This window comes from Dipodomys spectabilis, unplaced genomic scaffold (assembly GCF_019054845.1).
Source record: "Dipodomys spectabilis isolate Male_0828 unplaced genomic scaffold, ASM1905484v1 ptg000019l, whole genome shotgun sequence".
NCBI lineage: Eukaryota > Metazoa > Chordata > Mammalia > Rodentia > Heteromyidae > Dipodomys > Dipodomys spectabilis.
The window spans coordinates 20,577,448-20,600,911 of NW_024870696.1; the positions used below are offsets into that span (position 1 = coordinate 20,577,448).

Below are 23,464 nucleotides of genomic sequence, written 5' to 3' on the forward strand. Positions count from 1 at the left end.
TTTTTTCAGGTTAGCCCAGATTATAGAACACTAGAAGAATTATAAGATGGCCTAAATAACTTTCTTTGGAGTGTTTACTAATAAAAGGTTTAAAACCAGTTCCTGGAGGAGGTAACTTCCTAAAATATTTGGGGGAAGGGGGAGGGTGGATGGGAATGAGGCGGCTTTAGATCTGAGGCAATCTCTGATTCAGTGGAAACATTAATTTTTTTTCCCTGATAAATGTTCTAATGCTGATAAGGAGATCTGCGAGGGTTTCTGCCAGGACAGAGGACAAAGAGCTCTTTGATAGGCTTCACAAGTTGCTAGGCAATGGCTGAATGATCGTGATGAACTTCAGCTAAGCAGCTCTAAAGAAATGTCCATGCATTTAATGCCTGCTGCATTATGCCAAAGGACTCCATGTGTGCTCGGCATTCACTGGGCATGGGTAACTGCATGAACACAGTAAGTACGTCATCCAGTGTCACTATTTCCCCCTCTCAAAGACACAGCCCTCCCCCACCCCCAATCCTTGTCTTGCTTAATCGTTTTGATTCCTGTGCCACTAACTCTCGCCATGTTTGGAGTGTTAAACAGGAAAAAAGGAAATGAATTTGACTCAATGTCTTGATCTTCCATAACAAGCTATTAAATATATATTAGAACCAAGAAAGATTTGCTAATACTAATTGGGCTTGCTGGTTCTAGGAGGGAAGCATTAACTAGACGTGTCCTGTTTTTCTGGCCCATTGATCAATGGAGAGAAGGCCTAATATAGTGGAGCATAGGAAAGTTAGTCATGGTGAATCTATGTCCATCGATATCTTTGCAGTAGAATGTGAACTCTGCAGAATAAAGTGGCTGGTACCATATTTTATCTTTATATACCCAGCACCTTGGCTATGTGGTGACATAGGACTTAGAGATCTTCAACATATGGGTGTTAAATCAAACCTTTCCATCCTCATGCTATGGATTTTCAAGAATCTGCTACCGTACAGGTAAACCCAGTTGAGATGTGTCTACCAGTCATATTTATGAGGGATACTTCAGCAAGTTCTAAGACAAACGTGCTGGAAAGCTCCACCTGCCTTAACCCAGATCCGAATGGAAAAGCAGACAGAGTGGAAGATCTGAGGGCTTTGGTCTTTTGGTGGCCTTTTGAATTTTTATCATTTTTTAATGAGCACCTCTCTGCACTAACTCCAGACACTTGAGCCTTTGCTCTAATCTAACATCCCTGCAAATCCCCACACATAGATACCTACAGACACTCCCCCGCCCCTCAGCACCCAAAGGGGTCCGAGAGTGAGTTCTTAGAACTTGTAGTAGTTGGGAGCCTGCGTGTTAATTAAGCTTATAAAACTGAATAGGTCTGACTCAGCTTTGCCCTTCTGTCTCAGTACAAGGGAAGGTGGATCTTCCCTTACTGTGACAACCAAGGTGTCAACTGCCTTCCACGAGAGCCTTGGAGCAGATCGGTCCCCAGAGAGGCAGTTCGCTGGTCATTCTGGTCCCAGTTGGTGGCTGGGGAAAGCTGGACAGGACTGTCCTTGCAGGGAAGGCTGGGCCTGCTCAGCAATCCTGCTTCTCCTTCCTGGAATGAGTGCACACGCTGGAGTCTTCTTACCAATTTGCTACAGGGCTCTCCTTCTTCCATGATCCCATTCCTGGCTGGGCACTTCTATTCTCCACCCCCCTTCTCACCATTACACTACACTTGGAGTCTCTTTCCCAAGTGGTCTAGAGGGCAGTATTAGTCTCTTTTCCACCAGTTTAATTCTCTCTTCTTTAAAAAAAAATTTCCAGTACTAATGCATGCTTGAGCTCTCTCTTCTCATTTGCCACTGGTATAAAGCTACTGCCAAAGAGATGCTGTCCAGTGACACGTGCAGCCACCTGAGCCACAGAGAGGACAGGAAGTAGCATTGCTCACCTCTCTAGGCTTATGTTAATGATTTGACCCCAAAAATAGCTCCAAAATGAAAAGCAAAGCTTTCTTTACCTTTATTTATGAAGGTCCTAACAAGGAACCTATTCATAATAAATATACTGATTTAAAAAAATGATGAGTCGACCCAGGATCGACAATGAATAGTATCTTGTGTGAATAATACACAGAACTTGCTCTTTCCTTTTAGAAAAAAAACATTATAGAGACTCTTGGAAGTTTCTTTTCCTCTATACATGTTTGCTTTTACCAAGTAGGTTTGTGAACGTGGGGACAACTTCATAGCAGGCTTAGAGGTGAACAGGTGCTAACATGCTAAGAGTTTACACAGAAGACCCAGAGAAATGAAGTCTTTGGCCTAGGAACTGGCTTAGGAGCAGTAAAAGCCACAGTGAAACAGTGGGTGACAAGAGGCAGAAGAACCTCAAGGCAGCAAAGCTTCTTCCCTCTTGGAGAAGCAGACCAGTCGCAGATGGACAGAGGATTACGGCAAATCCACCCCATTCCCTCGGGAGCATGATAGGTCTAAGGCCAGATGGGATCATTTGTCTTACCCCATGACCCAGACTGTGGAATGCAAGCGCACATTTTCCATCTGGCTTCAGGCCAAATCATCTCTTGCTTTTCTCATTCACCGACTGGTTCTAAATAATCAAAGCTGGTAGACATTTGGGCAGTGACTGGCATAGTCAAGATCACTTCCCACCTTCTAGGTATTCATAAGGCAGGAGAAGACTGGCTAGAGTATGGCTCAGATGATGTAGACTGCCTATAAGGAAGGTTATGTATTTGCTGCAAGGTGAATGTAGAACTGTGTTCATTGATAAATTAGTACTGGTCAGTCTGAGAAATTCAAGAAGCCTGGTGCAGTCTAAAAATCTGGCTTACTCCCTGGTGTGATTCAGTTTTAACAGTTAGTAATCGGACTCTAGAGACAAAAAGAACGAGTGAAATTCCACACTGTAAAGTCAAAGTTTGTCAAATCAAGAAGGAACTATGGAGTCAGATGCTCTTGTGTCAGTGGGCAACTCCGATGGACGGAAAATGGGATCTGTTGTTTCAGCCTGCTCTGTTCCCAAGGCAGCTCTCAATCTAGAAACAAATACATGACAGCCCATCTCAGACTTATCCCACCTCCTTAGCCACGGGGAATTGCAAAGCAAAAAGGCAGATATGTTGACAGGGACAAGAAGAACTAGAGCCCTCATACATTGCTGGTGGGAATCCAGCGTGACCTTGCAAGAACAACCATATTTTTGCTCATAATTTACAGATTCTGAAGACAGAACTAAATGCCCAAGCAAGCCTGTACATCATGGGTGAGAAATCCTAAAGCCACATAAATAAGGAAGAATTCCCAACCTGGGTGAGAAACACGGTGAAATTCTATCTTTGTCGTTACACAAACATGTTTGTAAGAAAGGTAAAGTTTTAAAACTTGTACATCCAAGAAAGAATACTGAATACTTGGAATATTCACCATATAAACACTAGAGTTTAATATTTTTGCCTCACCCACTAGAGTCATGTCCTTAGGGTGTATTTCAATCCCCTCCCCCCCCTTCCCCCCCTCCCCCGCCCCATCCCACCAAATGCTCAATATATACCAAGCAGTCCTGCAGAGTTCATTGTAGCAGGTCCTATCTTACTGGCTTGCGTTCTGGCAATTACAGCTTCGTTAAAAACCTAGCGATTCCATTTCATGGGGACACGTGTCTGTTCACTGGAGCGCTTGCTGCCCTTTCTCTTTGACTGAAATGTCGACTGGTACAGATTTTTCTCAAGGAGCAAGGACCAACCCTTACGCTCTTGACTTCCCTCGGCTCTCACCTGACCACCCGGGGAGGCAGCGGCAGTGGCCCGTGGTGGGGTGGCAGCCATCTGCGTGGCTGCAGTCGCAGCGTTCGGCACAGTTCAGCCCATACGTGCCATCCTGCAAGGAAGATGGGGTCAGAGACCGCGCTGAGAGCCTGGGAAACCCCAGGACGGCAGACAAAAGGACCAACGCCAACCCTCCCCCCCCCCCCCACCGGAAAGCATGCACTAAAACCACCTCTCTTCATGCCTTATGTAGTCCACGACACGAGGGTTTGAAAACTCTAGTTTATGCCTCACATAATGGTTGGGACATATGAACGATGAAACCTATTTTGCCACTAGGTTGATTTGTATAAGTGTGATGCATAGAAATCCACCTTGTAGTTAAAGAAACCTGACCTAGTCATAAACTACAACTGATAAAAATATTTTCTTTGATTCCTACTGACTTTTTTTTTTATGACAGTGCAGTCTACCCTTAGGCAGGAAGGGAGGACTCTGTCTTACAGATGGAAGATGACCTTCAGGCCCCTCTTCAAATGTAGATAATGTGTTCATTGGTCTGAGGAGAACAACAAAGCTAGCTTCATTCTGTCCTGGGGGGATTGGAGGGTACAGCATAGCTCCAGACAGGAATCCTCTTTGCTTTGGGAAGTAGGTTATACTTCATCAGGAGGAGCCCCAGGGAAACCGAGCGCCCCTTCCACATTGTTATCCAGCCATCTGACAATGGCCCAGAGGCAGAGCATCTACGCCACTGAATGACCGGATCAAAGAGTGCAGAGCACAGGAGGGAAACCCGGCCGAAGTGCTGGGGAAAGCAGCAGGTTCCTAGAGAATGCATTTCCCGCCCGTGCCCTCCAGTAGGAGATTTCTAACGAGGCGCAGCTTCAAAGTAGGTCAAGGGAATGGAGTGCTGTATGGGGAAAACCTTAGGCCATTCTTGGGTTCTAGAGATACGTCCAGTAAACCGAGTTGCTTACCCGTCTGCGACTCCTCCACCTCCTCTTTCAGACCCCAGCCACTTCCCACCCTAAGGCCCGGGATCTCCATGATAACGGAGACGCAGAGTGCTAGACCAGTGCAGCCTTGCCATGAGCAAGCCACCACGCGATGAGCAGAGAAGAAACGAAACATGCGAGTGGGGGGTGAAGAGCCAGCACAGAGAGAATGGAAACATGGGGAGGATTCTGATCAAGCCACCCAAGCCCACCTCGGTTCTGACAGTGCGTGGCGCTTGGCTCACAGCCCGCCACCTTCAATCCAGAAACCCCGCACGAGCAAGCCAGTCCTAGACAGAGCAGGCGTACCTGGCAGGGCAGCTCGCACTTCCCGCCGCGCCACCCGGGGGCGCAGGTGCAGGTGCCGTCCAGGGTGTCACACGCACCTCCGTGGAGACACTGGCATGTCAGGTTACAGCCAAAGCCCCAGGTGCCACTGGGGCAGCGGATGGAGCAGTCCACCCCGTGCCAGCCTACAAGACAAGATTGCCAGAGCCCGTGAGCCAGCCCAGGTGCCCGGGGCCTCCTTTCCCTAACCCCAGCACCAGCACCTAGCAGTGCAGCAAGCACCAGCTCTGGGCAGGGACAGGCTCCATGAGAATTGAACGGAGGCCTCCCCGCAAGATGCCAAGGCTGGGGAGCTCCCCTGGGCTCCCGAGGAGGGGCCCGGAGCGGGAGGGGGGGCACCTATAATGGGGAGCCATGTCCCAACTTGGACATGCTGAGCTCTGTTCAGAGTGCGAAGCTGGGATGCTGACACGGCAGGGGAGGAAGGCTTGTGTCTGAAGGAACAGCCCTATCTTTGACACAGCCCCGCCCCCGCCCCCATTAGCTGTGAAGAACGTGAAGCCAAAGGCCTGGCTGCATCTACAGATGGACATGTTCTGGGCCTCACATAAATTCTGGCCTGGCTAAGTTTCTTGTCTCATATCCAGGCCGGTCAATTGAGGGGCACAGACAGAAGTCTGCTTGTGTACTCTCCCCCAAAGCAAGACTCACAGACTTCCAATTCACAAAATTTGAGATCACCTAGTGTGTCTCTTTCCTTACTGTTATCAGCACTGAAGTTTGGTACATCAGGAGCTACAGCCCCAGTGAAAGTTTGACTTCAGTAACAGGACCAATATCAAACAAAAGACGGCATTCGCCCAATCTTACCTGCCTTGCAAATACAAGACCCATCCACAGGAGAGCAGACAGCGTTGTTTTTACAGCCACAGCGAGAGGAACAGTTTATGCCATAGGTTCCCAAAGGACACGGGGTAGAACAGTCAACTCCCTGGAAGGACACAGAGAGCAAGCTTCAGGTTATTTTGTCATCTAGAATCAGCCCGTCATAAATATAAGGAAGTATATTTCGGCAATGCTAATTATACTTCTTCTCTTATTTTAACACTCTCTATATTTTTTTAAGTTGCTATAGTGTCACTACTATGCAAATTTTAGAGATTCAAGTACAATATTGGCTGGTCTATGTTTAGGGTAGAGTATTAAATGGAACCTCATAAATAGCCTACTGCTTTCAGTAGACTTGTCTTCACAGCAAAACGAAAATAAACAAATATAAACCTTGTACCCTTGCTCAGAAAGATAAAAATAAATTGCAGCTATAAAATCATTGTTGGTGAATATATAAACGTCAATAAGGATTGTGCACTAGGTGCCAGTGTTTCCTAGTGTTTCTTGCCTAATAAGCAGTATTATTAATGGATGAAACAAAGCATTGCTCAGCCAGAGGCATGATGGGTTGAATTTATCCAGTGGTGAGCATTGAGTTGCAAAGGTAACTGAAGGACATTTCATTTAATCATAAACAATTAGACATAGGGATTCTATAAAGAAGGCCAACACAAGGGCTCAGCTGTAGGACTGGGAATAGATTTGAAAACCCTGGGTCCTTACATTCTATGACTTTAGGATCTCCTCATTTATATTATATATTCCCAAATAACTATCCAAGTTTTTCATAGTTTGGTATTGGCTTCTTTAGAAAAGGAGGAAATGAATTAACACTAGCACATTTGCCTTTGAAATAAATATTCTTATAGCTAAAAACATCCTAAAACTGCAGGCCAGATTCTGTTCTGCTGGCATTCATGCATTTACTGGGTCTTGATTCTCAAGGAGACTTAAATCCCATGGGTAACTAACTATAGAATGAACACATAATGTGTGGTGTGTCTTTCACATTTCATGAAATTAAAACAGTAACTATTATCAGTAAGAACTCACCTACATGGAAAAGTAACTTCCTTGTTGCCTACAAAAACTCAGTAAAATAATTACTTAAATAACTACCGGAGTCTTTACTATCCATTTTCTTCATGGGCAGCAGGAAATGTTTCACTGTGTCTCCAACTCTTTCTGTCTGTCTGTCTCTCTGTCTGTCTCTCTCTCTCTTCTTAACCTGGCTCTTGAGCCATCTAACTGAAACCTGCCATTTCCCTTACCAATATAACTTCTCTCTAAACTCCTTGCTTTGCCACTTTAAAAAAACAGAAAAAACTATAGTACACCATACTTCCAACATAGTCTTATCTTAAAAATTAATAAAAGCCAAGTTTGGTGGCTCACACCTAAATTTTGAGTGACTCATGAGGCTGAGATTGGGAGGATCCTAGTTCAAGACCAGCCTCCGTAAAAAGTTGGTGAGATCCCATCTTTACCAACAGCTACAGGTGGAAGTGTTTGTCTATCATCCCAACTATGGTAGCAAGCACGAAGTTGGACATGGGCAAAAAGCAAGACCTTATTTCAGAAAGGCTAGCGGTATAGCTCAAGCAGTAGAGCGTCTTCCTGGGAAGTAAGAGGCTCAGATCAAACCCAGTACTGCCAACAAACGAAGACATATTTTTATAGTTTTATCAGCTTTCCAAGTTGTCATCTGAAAGTCGGTATTATTTATGTTTCTACTTGTACTTTTCTATTTTTCTCCTTATTAATGATGTGAACTATTAGCACATACTCTTACCTTGTAATAGATAATAGAAGTCATGGCACTTGTGCGCTCTACAGCGTACCCCTCTGCTTCTGCCCACACAGCCCAAGTCACTCACTTTGAATCCGGGTGCACAGGTGCACTGTCCCGTCCTGCTGTCACAGTCAGCTCCGTTCTGGCAGCTGCAGATCTGTTGGCACGCTTCTCCGTAGAACCCAGGAGAGCATGTCTCATTACAGTAAAGTCCAGACCAGCCTGGCCTGCAGGCACACTCGCCAGACATGGGGTGACAGCTGAGAGACACGGATGAAAGGGACGAGTCATTCTCGGGTAAACATGATACGCGAGGCCTGGGCAAATGTTGTTTTAGCCATGATCGCTAAAATATGTGGGTGATTCCACACACACATTTAAACTTCACTCTTAGGCTGGGCATGATTTCATTAGCTGGCGGAAACCTGATTGGTTCTGCAGACGTGTAAGATGTTAGCATCGTGCTCTAGCAAGAGGACTGTTACAACCAGGTCCTTTTGTCTGCGATTCTGTTTACATGTCCTTAAATCCAAAGCACTAATTCAATACACGGACCTCATGGGGGAATATGAAAAAACTCCATCTGATGACGTGTCTCGTCCGTTAAGAGTGGGAGGTCCAAGGAGCTCCGAAAGCAGTGTCCTTGTCAGTCTGCGGGTTCTCTGCACTTCCTCTACCTGGTCGCAGCGCAGCTGTTGCTACCTGGAACAGCAGCCGTATTGAAGAGCCAGGCGAGCAGCTGTCGCTCGCTAGCAAGTGGACACGTCAGCTGCGCTCCACTGCACGTGGAAGTCGGCCCACACAATAGGCCACTCAGTGGCACGCTGGCTCAACACACCCCACAGAGAAGCCTGAACCATCAAGCTGGCCCGGCTGACAACTGGAAGACTGTTTAAAGATGGTTTTCCTCCCCCCAGTGAGCTGAACACTCCCCTTAGCAGGGGCAATAACTCTGCTGTCAAACCCAGACATTTACGAACTGGCCTCTTATCGGAGGGCTATTCACAGACTTTACCTTTAAAAAGGGGGAAATGAGGGCAGTTTGTAACTCCTGAAGAACCTTAGAAAAGGCAGATAACTCTGCTTGCCCGATGACCAGTGAGTGCCTCAGACATACCCTCACTGCTTTAAAAGTCATTGTGACTTAAAGGGAAGCGCCCCTAACTGCTGAGAACCATGTGATCTTTGTGGTGGCTGTGAAGTGGAGGCAGAGACTGGCAGCTAGTGTGTTCAGGGCACTGGATAGTGCCAGCGCCTGCTAAACTTCCACAAGCACCCTTGAACGCAGTCCTCTCCAGCATCCCAGGACAGCAGATGTGATCCCATTCTACACATGAGGACGTAGAAGCCTAGAAAGGGTAAGACACACCCAGGCAAGGGCAAAATCAGACTTGAACCAGGTTTGTCTGTTTTTGTGTCAAAGAAAAAGGAAACCCGCTAGCAGCCTTTGAGAGAGACCTGATGTAAAAAGAATTTGTTAAAATACGAGACAACACTCATAAAAGCTCAACAGGATTGTGTAAAAAAAAAAAAAAGAGACAAATTTAAATTTACAATAATAAAGCCCTGCATTTGAAAACAAAAAAAAGCCATGAGATTTCAAATAACTGATCAGGCAACGTAGTTACCTCAACATACGATCAAATAAGTGAGATTTTTGGAAAAACATATTGTTTTATATTAACTAGAAAAAAAATAGTATTTGTGGTATAGACACATGTACTGTGCAAATAGATAATCCAGGTCCAGAGAATTTGAAATGACAGTGGCAGACGGAGACATTGATTCTCAATGCCCCCAGGAAGTGGGAGTGTGTGCACTGGTTCTCCAATTGATTGACACCAAAATCAGTATTCCACAATTTGTAATTAGATGTAGGAAGCCCTCAGAACACTTTGGAGGCATCTGATGGGTTTTCAAGCAAGCAACTGAATTGATAATGAGATTAACATCAAGGAGGTGATGGATGATCTCTCTCTCTCTATATATATACTTATGTACCAATCTATGAATAGATACTGGTGTGTAATGACTATATATTTATGCATATTATATATGTGTATATACATATATGTAGTGTGCATACACATTACACATACATTCACTTACATGCATATATGTATGCATATGTGTATATATATGTATATATCACAATGAAACTAACCAAATGCTACTTGAAAAAGGAGGGAAGAGGGAGGAAGATATGGAAATATAATAAAAGAGCCGATTTTGATCTGAGTATAGTTTGTGCATATTTGGAATTCTTCCAATAAAGTTCTAATAAAACTCTTTCATAGTACAAGTGTCTGATCATCCAAAAGTAAAGAAAATGCAACTCAAATAATATAATCAAACACACACACAGCAAATTCTATCTTTAGTTTTTCAAACAATAACTTGAATAAGAGACCAACTGCATGCTCTGCTGAACTTCTGTGCATTTGAGAGGGACATGCCAGGAGTTATCTTTCAGCAATATAAATGAAGTTGCATGTGTGCGGAAAGCAAATAAAAAAGTAACTAACGCTGGTAACATCTGAACTGTTGCATAATGCACTACATTTTTGTCAAATGCAGTTTTCCAATAGTCTGAAAACAGACGTGGAATTCTAAGTGATGTTTATCTGATTCTAGAGGAAGAGAAAAGAGTGTGGGAAGATATTTTCAGGAGCAGACAAGGTACAGTAGAGTGGGTGGGATTGTGGTTTCCTGTTCTTAAATTCCTCTAGAGACTTTTTTGCACGACAGGACGCGTGTAAGTCTTGAGTCCAAGGTATTGCATTTGTGTCAGCCATGGGAAGTCCTTTCACAAATCTTCTACAGGTTCACTTCCTCTCTATCGCCTGTTTCAGTCCCACAGATGTGTTGTCAAGGAAAAGATATGGCAGTGAGCATTGTTTTATGATATTTTCACATCCTAAACTTGGCTTCATGCCTTGCCTTCCATGCATTTTACGTAGCATGGAATGGCCCAGAATCCTTTTCTTAGGGAAAAGTCCCAACTGAGCTTAGCAAGTTACATTTTTACCAGCAGCTGTTAAGAGATAAAAGAACTTAATATCCACCCAAAATCATCTAACAATCGTAGCATTCCTCACACAGGCTGTCAGTCCCAAAGTGAACCTGGGCCAGCCCAGGAGACTCTACGTTAGCAAGGTCTCAGATGAGGACCAGCTTGTCAAACGCTCCTTCCAGCTCCTGGACACTGAGGTTGTAACTTCCAGTGGCAGCCAGCCCTCACCTGTGAGTGTGGTCCAGGTGGCAGGGACACCGCTTGTCACACTTGATGCCGTAGAGCCCCTCGGGACACAGGCGAGCCTCGCAGAGCTCTCCGGCAAAGCCTGCTTCACACAGGCACGCGCCGCTCACATGGTAGCACTTGCCCCCGTTGACACACCGGCAGGTCTCGGCACAGTGAACCCCGTAGGTGCCAACGGGACACTCATCCTGGCATCTGGCAAATAGGAAGCAGAGATCAGCAAAGGCCATGGAAAAACAAACAACCCATTCAAAGTGGCCTCATTAAGCGCAAATCGACGCGGCCTTTTGAACTACATATCGTGATTTCCCTATTCTGGGCAGAAAAAAACAATGAGATCAATTAGTCTGGCTCCAGGAATAGTAACAGTAGTATGCCTGGTGAATGCCAAGTAACCAAAATAAATAAATAACATAAGCTTGGGACAGGAAAGAAAGGCAGGGTCTATTAAAAGGGGCGGAACAAGAAGAGAAATCGCCCTAATAGTAGCACCAGCTCCCAACAGGTATGGTTTAAACAATGCCTTTCCCATTTCCTAAAGGGGGAAAAATGTGGTGAATTTGAAGCTAAAATTTAATTCTCTTAGCTAGCATGTTGACATTTCTTTTTCTTTTCAACCATGCCTCTGCTGTGTTCAAAGTTCATAGTAATGACTGCTCCTCATTTAGGGAGCGTGTGATTAGGTAGTAACGTCCTCTTGAGAAGGGGGAATTCGGAGCTTCTGCAAGTCCTCTTGAGAAGGGGGAATTCGGAGCTTCTGCAACGGCATGTCCTCCACGCCACGCAAGGCAAGCCCCTGCCAGTGGGTTGGAGGAAGCTTTTCCAACACACGTATTTTGGCAAGTGAGATGTTGTCTCTCTGTTGTGAAGAAAAACTGCCAAATGGCAAGGAGCAAGGTAGCAGGCCTCAAAATGTCACTTAATTATCCTAAAAAAAAAATCCTATGAATTAAGAAAAAATGAGGGGAGGGTGGGGAGGGATGAGTGCGAATGTGGACAAGGGTGGCATTGATCACGATGCATTGTATTCACAAACTGCTTTGCTGAATGGCAACTCCTAGGTACAACTACCTAAAGGGAATTTTAAAAATGGCATTAGAGCTTTGTCTTAGGGAAGGACACAATCTAAGTAAGACAAGATGGTAAGGCGGGAAGCTGGGTTGCTGGAGGGATTTGTGGTAGAAAAGAAAAATGGATCTATCACTCATTTGTGGAAAGTACAAGCAGTTCTAGTCAAGTTTCTTCTGGGGTGGGGGGGAGGGCGGTGTAAGGTGTTAGGACTCTGCACAACAGCAGGAGAACTTTTGGCCAAAGACAGGGTCTCATCTATCAGCATGCTCACCAGCATTGGAAACATTTTGACTGAGTGGCCACTTCCCACGTGGTCTTAAGTTACACCAGATCCAGATAAAAATGTAGATCCTGTACAGCACTGGTAGCTTAGGCCTGTAATCTTAGCTACTCAAAAGGCTGAGATATAAGGATCATAGTTTGAAGCCAGGGGCAGGAAAGTCACTGAAGTTCTTTTTTTTTTTTTTTTTGGGTCTGGTCCTGGGGCCTGAACTCTGGGCCTGGGTGCTGTCCCTCAGCTCTTCAGCTCAAGGCTAGTGCTCTACCACTTGAGCCACAGTGCCACTTCCGGCTTTTTTCTTTTTGCTTGTGTGGTGCTGAGGAATCGAACCCAGGGCCTCAGGCATGCAAGGCAAGCGCTCTACCACTGAGCCACCTTCCCAGCCTGTCACTGAAGTTCTTATCTTCAATTAACCACCAAAAGTCAGAAGCAAAGCTGTGGTTCAGCCTAGAGAGCAAGCCTTAGGCAAAAGAGCTAAGGGACAGAACCCAAGCCCTGAGTTCAAGCCCCAGTACTGGTGCGTGCACACGTGCGAACACACACAAACACACACACACACACACACACACACACACACACACACACACACACACACACAAAATGTAGGTCAGCATTGCACTTCTTCAGATCTCGATAATATAAACAGCAACAAGGTATGGTAACTACTTGAAGCATACTTGAAACAGGAAAGAAATTTGCTGGAAAGAAACAGTCTATCCACAAAGCTTTGCGTGTTTTTAATGACAGGGTGTGGTGACTTGTGGCTACGGCAGTTCTATATATACAGGGCAGATCTTGGCAATCTTCTAATCCCTTTCCAGTTAACCCTGGCTGTAATAGAGACTGAATGTAATGATAACAAAGAAAAGACATCCTCTAACGCTGGCCTCAGATTCTAGACAACTGCAGGTACATTTATCAATAGGCAAAGTCTTTAAAACATTCAGCCTTTAGGGAAGTTCTGGAGAAACTGAGCAAATAGTACTTTTGCTTGTTTTGTACTAGGTGTTTTGTTTGTTTTGTTTGGTTTGTTGCAGCCTGGGCTGGCTTCCAACTTTGATCCTCAGGTCTCAGTCTTTTGAATAGCCAGGAGTGCAGGTGTGAGCCATGAGTGCCTGGCTTTCAAATATCTGTTTGCGAGGGCTACATGAACCCATTCATTTTTAGACCCAGGGAGCTTTATGAAGGTCCTCAGTATTTATAACTGGAAACTTCAACAAGCCATGGCTTCTCCTTTATTCCCTAAATAAGTAGACAATAAGGAAAGCATGATTGCAGGGCAACCATTGCACCTTATCCTGTCTCTTGCTGAGGACCTGTGACATAACTGTCACCCTGTCGGTTTGGATTTCCTTGAAATCCAAGAAAAAGAAGACAACCAAGGTAACATAATATCACTTCCTCTTATACGGCTTTGAAAACAAATGAAATGTCAAGCTTTGGATTATCTGCATGATTTTTACTCAAGACAAAAACAAAAACAAAAACCAGCACTAAAAGTCGTTTCGAGTGGTTTTGACTGGAAGCCAGAGAAATTACAGGGGAACAGCATGAATATTTGATCATAGCTTGGCAGAGTCTTCCTTCTCTCTGGGAAGACAACAGGTATGATAGCAGGTTCTGGCCCAAATTTACCTTCCTAACCTATAATTAAACATGCTACTTGTTTCTAATGTAAGTACAAACCTCATTCATTAAAATTTTACTTTCTAAAGCAGCTACAGTATCAGCTTGATTCCTCTTGTTCATCTTCTACTTTTTCTTTTGGGGAATGTTGTAAGAGAAGATGGTTTCCATCAACCTAACCTTTGGACACCTAATCTGGACACCTTTTTAAAAGTATACTATTTTGTGGATAAAGTTGGGAGAAATACAGGAGAACAATCAAGATGCATGGTAGTCATCAACTGATACAATGAATTGAACCCCCCCGTACAACTACTTAAAGGTGATATTTTAATAACTTTATTTTAATTACACAAATGTATGGGATATAGTGTAATATATATTTTACTGTTAATTTAAAAGTGATATTTAGAGGAGTTACCATTTTATAAATCAGACAATGAGTACATTTCTTTTTGGACAATGTCATACCTTCTTTTGCTCTCTCCTGTTTTTCCCTCTTATCCCCACCCACAAGTTGTCTAGATCATCTTCATACAGTGTCGTTTTCAATATAGTGTCTACTGAGTACCACTGCTGAATTTGTTTACCCTTTGTCCCTCCATTTGAAGAAAGTAAGCGTAATCATGAAGTACGTCTTCTACTACTTCCCGTCACATATTTTGCCCTATTTTGCCACAGATTTTGTAATATCAGTTGCTTTGGTGGCCCCACACAGACAAGAAGAGCGGTCTCAGGAATTAGTAAAAGAGGAAATAGATTTCCTTAAGGAAGAGGTTAAAATGAAAGCTTCAAAGAAAGCAATAAACCCTGGCCATTATAGAAATATCGGAAATTTTGGAGTCCTGCTTGTTAAAAATTAGAACTGGGGGAAATGGCTAACCATTCATAGAGCTAAATTAATAAAACATTTCAATTCCAAGACAAGCAAACGTCTCAGTCTTGTTTCAGTGCCGTGGTGGTTATTATATGTCTCCTGATGGCTGCTCCCTCTCACCTGCTCTCCTGAGCACACCCCTCCCTGGGGTGAGTTGAGCCAAATCATGATTTAGTGTGAGAGAAGGATGTTCCTTGTTGAACCTGGGCTCCTTGGATCAGCTGCCTGCCTTTCCCACCTCTGAAACCGCTGCTCTGGGGGAAATGAACAGCAGGGTGAAGGAGTCAGCTTGTCCAGCATCCTGGACCCAAGAGAAGGTTCTCCATGGAACCAGCTCTGTGTCCCTCGCGCTAGTCTGCAATGTCTGCCTTTGCCGCCGTTGTCTTCACTATCAGCATCACATGGAGCTCACGATGGCAGGGCACATTCCTTGATTGGTTGGACCCCACTGGTAGATCTCCCACGCCGTGGGTGTGAATGTGTGTGAGTGTGTGTGTGTCCCCACAAGGCCAGCAGAGGCCCAGGGCCATTCTGTGTGAGCGCCATTAGCCCCAGGCCCACTTTCTTCACGTCTCCACAGAGCTCTGAGATGTGGAGCCCCCTCCCTTCACTCCTGCTCCACTTCTTGGCATCTCCACCACCACAGCATCCTCCAGACAGTTCCACAGCCCCAAACCTCCTATTTGTCATCTGTTTCCCAACCCTGGGCCACTGCGGGGTGCGTGTTTGTGTTCCCACATCCTGGTGCTGCTGGCTGGCCGCCCACCACAGCAAGCCGGTCACCCTGCCTTGCCAAGGCCGGGAAGGGGCAGGGAGCACCATGGCCTCCGGCCTCTGCCCCACAAACAGCCCCTCCGCCCATCAGTGTTTCTTTTCATGGTGACACATGTTCTTGGTGTTGTGGGTTGTGGGCATGCGTCTTAACCCTAGAACCCAGTGGGGGATAACAACGGAAACAGAGAATCATATATCATCACCATCACCAGTCTCTTCCTCCTCCTCCCCTTCCTCCTCCTCCTCATCTCAGAAAAAGAATGCTTACAAAAGCAATAATCCAAGAAGTCAAGCCCTCCCCAGCCTCCTGCCTTTCCCCTAGCTCTGTGCCTTCCTTGCTTTACCAAAATGTACCTGAAATGTAACTAGTAATCCTTGCCCTGTTATTCCAAAAAAGATGAGCCTGAGCATTCTGGCCTTGTGTGTTTGTTTTCTGTGTTGCTCTTCATTTGAAACAAATATCCACTATTTATATTAAATTATATTAAAAATTACATATATATTACATGTATATAAATAAATCAGGTGTATATTACATTTACATTTATATTAAAAGTTCTAGTGAAATTAAGCATCCCTTAAGAGTCAGCTTGGTCTTGTACATTTCTTACCTGTATCTATTTTACCGCAATTTAAAGGTCATGTGACAGCCCTACCAGTCCAAAACAAAACCCTGCTGGTGGTCACCCAAACATGCTGAGAAGCCCAATTAGAGAACGTAAACACCGTAAACTAATGGTACCAATAATCCACACATCAGAGAATTAAAGGAACAGATATAATCATATTAGTAAAAGATTCAAAGAAAGATCTTTAATTAAGTGGATAGATGCCTGGTGTAAGCCCAGCTGCTCAGTAGGCTAAGATCTGCAGATTGTGGTTCGAAGCCAGCCCAGGCTGGAAAGTCCGTGAAACTCTTATCTCCAGGGAACAATAAAAAAAAGCCAGAAGTGGAACTGTGGCTGAAGTGGTAGAGCACTCACCTTGAGCAAAAAAGCTCAGGAACGGTACCTAGGCCCTGACTTCAGGCCATACGACCAGCATATACATATAAAGATTAAATGGATGGTACTAACAAAAAAACCTTAATAAAAAATAAGATATATCAATGCCATTTCCAATAAAATTATGACCAAGGAATTCTTGTATCAACCTCTACTTGTCAAGATTGTTTCAGAGGTTCAGAATAATGTAATAATGTAAGAAAATGAAATAGTCATTATAAGTATTGAGAAATGACTTATCATTATTGGCAGATGATATGATTGTAAAACTAAATGATTCTAGTATTTACTAAAAATAAGCAGGAGGGCTGGGAAGGTGGCTCAGTGGCAGAGTGCTTGCCTTGCATGCATGAGGCCCTGGGTTCCATTCCTCAGCACCACATAAGCAGAAAAAGCTGGAAGTGGCGCTGTGGTAACCTTGAGCTGAAGAGCTCAGGGACAGCGCCCACGCCCAGATTTCAGGCCCCTCGACTGACCCTCCTCCCCCCCCCCCCAAACAAAAGCTGGAATGCTGTTGGAAATTATGGCAGAAAAGTAAATATTTGAAAGCATTTTTTTTCTTTATCACAAAACACCTAGCTAGAAGCTGAAAATAATTCTTTAATTGTACATTTCTTGGAAACAAACTTGATGAGAGTATAACAATGACCAAGTTGCAGGGAAAAACAAACCCTAGAGTATCATATTGAATGTAATAAAATTGAACCAGAATTTTGGAAACAAAAAAAATATGGAAAACTGTGAAAAGAATTTTAGTTCACAGTGATTGCTAAAAAGTAATTACAGGAGCCAAGCACTGGTAGCCCATGCCTGTAGTCCTAGCTACTCAGGAGCTGAGATCTGAGGATTACAGCTTAAAGCCAACCTGAGTGACAGTCTCCATCACCAATCAACCAGCAAAATTTGGACTGGAGGTGTGGCTAATGTGGCAGAGCACCAAGAAAGCTGAGTACAAATGTGAAGTACACAGTTCAAGCCTTGATACCAATACCCCTCCGAAAATGACAGTTAACTCTATATTGTTCATAGATATGATTTAACTGGATAATCATTGATACTTATATAGTTCATAGAAACCATTAAAAGATGATGATAGCTAGACACATACACTTCAGGACTATTCCTAGGCTGTTATGTACTAACTTACTTTTCTCACGGCCATGAAGGAAAGTTGGATTATTCTTTTTTTTTCTTTTTCTTTTTTTCCAGGGCTGAGGACCAAACCCAGGGCCTTGCACGCACCGGGCGGGCGCCATTCCGCTGGGCTAAACCCCAGCCCCTGAAAGTCTGATTATTAATTGAGTTGGCCCAATGAGGAAAGTTCTATGTGCACATTGGTCTAAACCTAGGTTCCCAAATCTTTGTTTATAATCATTTTACTCAATGCCCCTCAAATCTCTTACACAGTTTTATACTCACATTCAATGAATTTGGTTAGCTTGTCTTTTAGGACATACAAAAAAGTAGAAGAAATAGGATGAGCATGTAATATGTAACCTTCTAACAGAAAGCTACAAACCTTCTAACACAGAAAGCTGCAGAACCACATGTGCACACACAGCAATTTACCCAACATCCAGCAGAGATCGTCTTCTACCAACACAGTAAAGTATGATGACTGATAGATATTCTTCACACCATGCTGAATCACAAGAAGGCAACTGTGCTTTCTACAGGTACCGGAGTATACATTCCATTTGAAAGTTAATCTATCCACAAATACTTAAAATGTAGTTGAAATGATCAACATTTTCAGAATGATACATTCACCACAGGCTACGAATGTCTGACATTCTGTTGTCATCTTGTGATGTGTTCTCTAGCATCTTCAACTTACCTCTGCTGTCTGGGACTCAGTTTCTATACATCAAATGAATATAGAATCTTTCAGACACACCAAGACTTTGCAGATGCTTCTGCAGCTGTAGATGCGTGGTCCTGACCACGCCCCTGGGCCTTCCAAATGTCCCTTCCTGCCATTAAAAATGGTCAGAGAAATACAAGAGCATGCCTTACCGTTCCCCCGTGTATCCTGGACTGCAGTGACATTGGCCTGTGGCAGGATCGCATGTCCCTCCATTATGGCACTGACATTCTTGGGAACAGTTCTTTCCAAAGCGACCCTCAGGGCAAGGCTGACCACACACGGTGCCCTGCATTCAAAGAGACTTGGAAAATTAGATGGGCCCCTAGCCAGAGAAAGAGTGAAGGAAGGGGAGGAAAAGAGAGGAAACGGAAAGGACCAGAGTGTCTGGGAACAGGGCTGCAGGAACTGTAGATTAAGGGAAACTTAGAACATGTAGAGTGTTGATCATTTTAGAAGAAAAGTCACAACTTTTTAAACAGACTTATTTACTTGGTAGGCTCAAATCTTAGGAGACATTCAACATGGCAAATCAGCAGTCATAAGAAAAGTCCATATTAAAAACTGAAGCCTAAGCTACCATTACTGAGTATGGCAACCTAAGGAATTTATAAATCTTCCTAAGCATTCTTCCTTGTGTCTTACATGACAATAAGTCAACTATCCTTACTGAACATCCTTCACATGAATAGCAACATCTGGTGTAAAGGATATCTCCAAATGCTTCACCATGTTCCAGAAAAAAAAAAAAAAAACAGAGAGAGAGGGGAAATGGGAGAAAAGCTAGGGAGGGGGTAACAATGTTTGACAAGAAATGTACTCACTACCTTACCAATGTAACTGTAACCCCTCTGTATAGCACCTTGACAAGAAAATTAAACTATAAAAAATCAGCAAAAATTGTATCATTGGCTTCATTTCTTAAAGTGGAACATAAGTGAAATTTTGTATACCTGAATTATCAATCTCCATCTCTAATAAATAGGTCCTTAGGGGCTGGGAAGGTGGCTCAGTGGTAGAGTGCTTGCCTTGCATGCCTGAGGCCCTGGGTTCGATTTCTCAGCACCACATAAGCAAAAAGAAAAAAGCCGGAAGTGGCGCTGTGGCTCAAGTGGTAGAGCGCTAGCCTTGAGCTGAAGAGCTGAGGGACAGCACCCAGGCCCAGAGTTCAGGCCCCACGACCAGACCCAAAAAAGAAAAAAAGAAAAAAAAAAAAGAAATAGTTCCCTAGGAATCAATCTAGGTATTTATTTCAGAAAAATTAAAGAGATTCAATAAATAAAGAGATTTGAACCTCATAAAGAGGTTCGATAGGCATTTCTGTGCTCAATCAATAGGAAACCTTATTTCCTGAGGAGAACCTCAAGAGAATAACTTGGACATTTCTCAAGAAGTTGCCCATCTTGTCTGGTGAAGTCATGCTATTTATTCTGATCCTATGTAGATTAGAATAAGATACTGAATCAATAAATCAATGAAATATGCTACTATTTTTTTTTACTTCACTTAGTTACATAACTTGCAATTGTAGCTTCTGACTTATTGGAGTTATAGTAATAGAGATGTTTATTGGAGGTATTTATTGGAGTTACAATTAGAGAAAACAACATATCGCACATAATATAATTTTTTTTCTGTTTTTTACTGTCAGAATGTGTTGCTTTGTTGCTGTTCTCTTGAAAGACTAAAAGGCAGACTGTGAGCACTCTGAAATTGGAGGCTAGCGAACAGCAGATGGTTTTGTAAATGTTTATTCTGGATACCATAGGAAATACATTTCCTCTAACTACTGGCTACTCACAGAGGCAGTTGGTGAGCTAATTAAGTCTCCTCTGGTGGTTTCTAGCTATCTGCAAACAGGGAAAGTTCTTCCACAGACTCCTGGAGCTGAAAAAAGCCTTTGAAAGATGGTCCACATTAGTGCTCAATGGAAAACCATCAATGTGCCGGGCCTAGTGCTAAGCACTGAGAATGAAAAATAAAATAAAAATCCCTGGTTAGTTTACAAGGCAATGAGTGGGAGAGCAGAGAGCAGAAAAGCTCTAGTCTCACCATTCCAACACAGTGTAGTATATACTACGTGTTAGGGAAAATACAACTAAAGGAACAACTAGCCAGGGGTCAGTGTGTGGTGAGCACATCTGATGCAAGTTCTGTCTCCCAGGGCCGTTATAAACCCAGCGATAGTGTCGAGACACTGTGTATGAATAAGACTTAATGTGAACAAGTGGCTTCAAGGGGAATGCTTTCTATTCATTAAAGGATGTGTGTGTGTGCACATGTGTGAGCAGGTGTGTGTATATTAAAAGAACACGTGCTTGACCTTTGAAAAAGCACCGAAAATGACAGCATGAATAGTATGTTGTGTATAAGCTGAAAGCCAGATACACACAGAAGGAAAAGGCGGCATGAAGTATTCATGCAGAGAGATCTGTGAAGACCCAGAGCCAGGAGGAAGAGGTGGAGAACGGGCTCCCGCCGTGTGTGGAGGGGTGCATCGTCTGCCTGCTGGACTCTTTGACCCATGTCACAACCACCCCAGGAAACAGCTTCAGCCTCACCATGAAGCATCTTCACGGACATTTACTCTGAAGTCCTAAGGCACTGACAGTTCCTCACCCAGAGTACAGAGCTCTCTGGACACTGACACGCTAGTAAAACTACTTCTCGTGAAGAGGACCCATCAAGGACCAGGACTGGCAAATGTTGACAGTATAAGAACTAGGAAGAGGTAGTTAAGAAGTACTAGAATTCACTCAGATAATTAAAAACAAAACAGAAGACCTGGCATAATGGTATACTCCCACAATCCCAGCTATACAAGAAGCATAGGTAGGAAGATCTCAGACTGAGATCTTCCCAGGATAAAAAGTGCAAGATTCTGTCAAAGGAAATGTCTAAAGCTAATAAGAGCTGAGAAGCATGGCTTCAGTGGTCAAGTAGCTATCTAGCAAGTACAAATCTCTGAGTTCAAACCTCAGTACCACCCAAAAAAAATGGCAGAGGGAGTAAGGAAGTAGAAGAGAAACAAGAGAAATAGAAAGCCTTTACAAGGGACATGACAAGATTAGATTTAGTAATTTTAACTTTGCTGAACTGCTGGACCTCATCCAGTGCTTCTTCCACAGCTCCCTTTCATCCTCAAGAACGAAACAAGTCTGCTTCTTCCTTTACCTTTAGAGTCGTCCATGCTTTGATTCTCGCATCAGACTCTCACCAAGTCACCATTTCTGATCTTCGTTTGGGTTCTTATATAGTCATTGTACCCTTGACCTCTTGAACACTCTCTTACTTCCCAAGCGTCCTGGAAACTGGAAACTGACTCCAGTTCTCCTTACAGTGGGGAAAGGAGGAAGATCAGACACACGCCTGGGAAATGTTACGATGAAGTAGTGTTCAGAAGAATGGAGGATCAGAGGACATGGAGGTGAAGGAAAGTGGGTTGGCTGTTCGTAGGTCAAAGCCTTGGAAAAGTGAAGCCAGAAGAAAACAGAAGAATCCTGGGCAGATCTGATTACTAAGCTGTCACTTGAACTTCTGCAGGAACTCCAATACCCCATGGAGAGAGAAGATGATGATGAACTAAGCTTCTCTTAAGTAGATTGAAGTGAAGAGGTTCCCACCTCTTCCTTTATACATACAGATGCACAAAGCAAGCCAGAAAGATAAGAACCAACGTTATTTTCTGATTTTAGAGAAGTCCATTTAGTAATGCTTTAGCATGGTGTGTTTTATGTTGCACTAAGACTATGAAATCCTAGTTTATGTGTGGGAAGGACAGTGAGTTATAGTTTCTTATATTAAGATCCAGTGGGTTCTGAGACATTTTGTAATATTTGCTATACTCCGTTTTCCTTAAAGCATCTCCACGCTTACATGACTGGATAACTTTATTTCACGTAACACTTGTGTGTGGAGAATAATGTTCTCAAAGCACAACAGCAATCCACAGATGCAATGATGCAAATGATTCTCAAATACACCCAGTGTCTATCAACTCTACCGGTCATCTGGGAAACCAGATAATTTGCTTCTTTCTTTTGTCCTCAAAAGAAAGGCAGGGTGCATGGGCCAGTACACATGAGGGTCCTCACTGCAATTAATGCACCAGGAGAAGATCACGTTCTGTCTTCTCTCCACTGAAGGATGCTAGATTTCAAGGGCTTAGTACTTGCAGTTTGGGAATCTCTGACCACTCCAGCTACTTCACCTGAAGTGTCTTGGAATGTATGACTCTGGGCGGGGCCAGCGGGGGGGGGGGGGGGTTAGGGCGGGAGGGGGGAAACTTACCATCCAGCCAGAAGGGCAAGAGCATTCTCCGGTGACATGGTGACACACTCCCCCATTTTGGCAAGGACATCTCTGCTCACACTGTGGCCCATGCTTCCCAGGGGGACAAAGATCCTCACAGCTAAGGGATTAAGAAGGATGACAAAGGATACCATCATTTACTCCGTCATATGATTCTTAGGTTCATACACAACAGCACCAGGAACCCTATATTACACTTTTCCTTACCCAGTAACTATTCATTTAATTAACACGAAAAGCACACATCATATTGCCTAGAAGTGTCTTTGAGGGGCCATGCAGTCCTGTTGTTGATGAACCATTTGTCCTATCTGAGAGCATCAAAGAAGAATGGTCATGTATCCACTGACAAAAGGAACTTTCTATGTGTGTTACTTTGCTTTGTGTGTGTGCTCTAGCCTCCAAGATAGAAATTTGCACATATTTATCATCAATTATCAGACTTCTCATCTCCAAATAACTCTATTTCCTCTAAGCCTTATCTCCCCCCTCCCCCAACCCGCTGTCCTGGGGCTTGAACTCAGGGCCTGGGTACTGTCTCTAGGCCTCTTTGTGCTCTACCACTCTACCACTTGAGCTATAACACCACTTCTGGCTTCTGAGTCCCACGGACTTTCCTGCCTGGGCTGGCTGTGAACTACAGTCCTTAGATCTCAGCCGTTTGAGTAGCTAGGC

At 43.9% G+C, this 23,464-nt stretch overlaps 1 protein-coding gene across 1 annotated transcript in view; it reads right to left on the reverse strand.

The window, feature by feature from the left end:
• Positions 1-23,464, reverse strand: part of Megf10 (multiple EGF like domains 10) — a 90,221-nt gene that overhangs the window by 27,164 nt on the left and 39,593 nt on the right. Inside the window, exons 5-11 of the mRNA XM_042674451.1 lie at positions 22,769-22,889; positions 18,631-18,767; positions 10,965-11,177; positions 7,809-7,983; positions 5,911-6,031; positions 5,062-5,225; positions 3,764-3,866 (exon numbers count right to left, since the gene is read on the reverse strand). Coding sequence (XP_042530385.1) covers positions 3,764-3,866; positions 5,062-5,225; positions 5,911-6,031; positions 7,809-7,983; positions 10,965-11,177; positions 18,631-18,767; positions 22,769-22,889 — 1,034 coding nt within the window. The remainder of the gene's footprint in view (positions 1-3,763; positions 3,867-5,061; positions 5,226-5,910; positions 6,032-7,808; positions 7,984-10,964; positions 11,178-18,630; positions 18,768-22,768; positions 22,890-23,464) is intronic.